The 2,526-nt window shown below is 54.8% G+C and overlaps 1 protein-coding gene across 1 annotated transcript in view; it reads left to right on the plus strand.

The window, feature by feature from the left end:
* MED1 (mediator complex subunit 1) overlaps positions 1-2,148 on the plus strand; it is a 10,975-nt gene extending 8,827 nt beyond the window's left edge. The window contains exon 17 of the mRNA XM_010135601.1: positions 1-2,148. This exon is cut by the window's left edge and continues 12 nt beyond it. Within this exon, the coding sequence (XP_010133903.1) occupies positions 1-2,148 (2,148 nt within the window).
* The last annotated feature ends 378 nt before the right edge of the window (positions 2,149-2,526 follow it).

The raw sequence follows: 2,526 nt of genomic DNA on the forward strand, positions 1-2,526 counted from the left end.
CTGCTGAACAGTCAGAGTCAGAGTGGCTTTGGGGAGGAGTACTTTGATGAGAGCAGTCAGAGTGGAGACACTGATGATTTCAAGGGCTATGCATCCCACGCTCTGAATTCCTTGGGGGTGCAAGTCCTGGGGGCTGATGGGGGGGAAAATAAATTTAAGGGGAGCAATCAGTCTGACACGGTAGATTTTAGTATTATCGCAGCTGCCAGCAAAGCACTGGGGTCCTCTGACATGGAGCACCACAGTGGAGGGCAGAGCCCTTTACTGAACCCAGGGGAGGTCGGGAAGGAGAAGTCTCAGAAACGGGTGAAGGAAGGCAATGGTTCCGCAAGCACCATGGCGGGCCCCGGGATAGACGGGAAGCCAGGGAAGCGCAGCCGGACGCCATCCAGCGATGGCAAAAGTAAAGAGAAACTTCCAAAGCGGAAGAAGCAGGAGACAGATGGGAAATCCCCGTCTCACAGTTCATCCAACAGGCCCTTCACGCCACCAGCAAGTACAGGCGGGTCCAAATCCCCGGGGAGCTCAGGCAGATCTCAGACTCCTCCTGGTGTAGCTACTCCTCCTATTCCAAAAATAACCATTCAGATCCCGAAAGGAACAGTGACTGTTGGCAAACCGTCTTCACATGGCCAGTACACAAGTAGTGGCTCTGTCACCTCCTCCAGCAGCAAAAGCCATCATAGCCATTCTTCCTCCTCCTCCTCTTCTTCCTCCTCTTCAACCTCAGGCAAAATTAAAAGCAGCAAATCAGAAGGGTCATCTGGCTCGAAGATGAGCAGCAGCCTCTACTCAAGCCAAGGCAGCTCGAGTTCAGGTCAGTCCAAAAGCTCTGCTCAGTCGGTGGGAAAGCCCGGATCCTCCCCCATCACCAAACACGGCCTCAGCAGCGGCTCTGGAAGTACCAAGATGAAACCTCAAGGAAAGCCATCATCACTTATGAACCCTTCCATGAGCAAACCAAACATCTCTCCGTCTCATTCTCGACCCTCAGGAGGTTCGGACAAGCTTGCTTCCCCCATGAAACCCGTGCCAGGTACTCCCCCGTCATCTAAAGCAAAGTCACCTATCAGTTCGGGTTCTGGAGGCTCCCATATGTCTGGGACCGGATCAAGCTCAAGTATGAAATCATCTTCAGGAGTGGGATCCTCTGGGTCTGTGTCACAGAAACCTCCTCCTTCATCAAACTCCTCCACAGCATCTTCATCTTCCTTTTCATCTAGCGGGTCTTCCATGTCCTCGTCTCAGAACCAGCATGGAAGTTCCAAGGGCAAGTCCCCAAGCAGAAACAAGAAGCCATCTCTGACTGCAGTCATAGACAAACTCAAACACGGGGTTGTCACTAGCGGGCCTGGTGGAGATGACCCGATGGACGGACAAATGGGGCCAAGTTCCAATTCCTCAAGCCATACCATGTCCTCCAAACACAACATGTCTGGAGGGGAGTTCCAGGGCAAACGGGAGAAGAGTGACAAAGAGAAATCTAAAGTCTCTGTTTCTGGAGGATCAGTTGACTCTTCCAAGAAGAGCTCAGACTCCAAAAACGTTGGGAGCACCGGAGTGGCCAAAATTATCATCAGCAAACACGATGGTGGGTCCCCCAGCATCAAAGCCAAAGTGACTTTGCAGAAGCCTGGGGAAGGGGGTGGGGATGGCCTGAGGCCCCAGATGGCTTCGTCCAAAAGCTACGGGTCCCCTCTGATCAGCGGGTCCACTCCGAAACATGAGCGCTGCTCTCCCAGTCACAGCAAGTCACCAGCGTACACTCCCCAGAACATCGACAGCGAGAGCGAGTCGGGCTCCTCCATAGCGGAGAAATCCTACCAGAACAGCCCCAGCTCCGACGACGGCATCAGGCCCTTGCCTGAGTATAGCTCGGAAAAACACAAGAAGCACAAAAAAGAGAAGAAAAAAGTGAAAGACAAAGACCGGGACAGGGATCGGGATCGGGACAAAGACAGGGACAAGAAGAAGTCTCACAGCATGAAGCCGGAGAGCTGGTCCAAGTCCCCCATTTCGGCTGACCAGTCTCTCTCCATGACGAGCAGCGCCATCCTCTCGGCTGAGCGGCCATCCCGGGCCAGCCCTGAGTTCTTGATCGGGGAAGAAGACGACGACCTCATGGATGTTGCTCTCATTGGCAATTAATTCTCTTGGTGGCTGGAGAGGCTGAGCTGTGCGCAGGACCCCCGGGTCCTGGAGCTGGGAAGAGGAACCGTTCGCAGACCTGCCAGGCTGGGCTTTACGGGTTGCGTTTGAAGAGGGGAAAAAAAAAAAAAAAAAGTATTTCCAAGGATCTCGAAAGCCTGAAGTGAAGGTGTGAGTGCAGCAGCTGGTGGGGCCAGGCAGGGTCCTCACTGCGGCCTTCATCCGGGGGACACTGGCGCTCATTCCTGGTTCCCGAGTATTAACAGCCCTCTCGGAGCTGCGGTGTCGAGCTGCGTGTGTTCAAGGGCGGGAGCAGCCCCCGTGCTGCCGCCAGCCAGCACAGGCCGCTCGGGGCGAGCCCCAGCTCCTCTGCCCCCC

The sequence above is a fragment of the Buceros rhinoceros genome, unplaced genomic scaffold (assembly GCF_000710305.1).
Source record: "Buceros rhinoceros silvestris isolate BGI_N320 unplaced genomic scaffold, ASM71030v1 scaffold25714, whole genome shotgun sequence".
In the NCBI taxonomy this organism is placed as follows: domain Eukaryota; kingdom Metazoa; phylum Chordata; class Aves; order Bucerotiformes; family Bucerotidae; genus Buceros; species Buceros rhinoceros.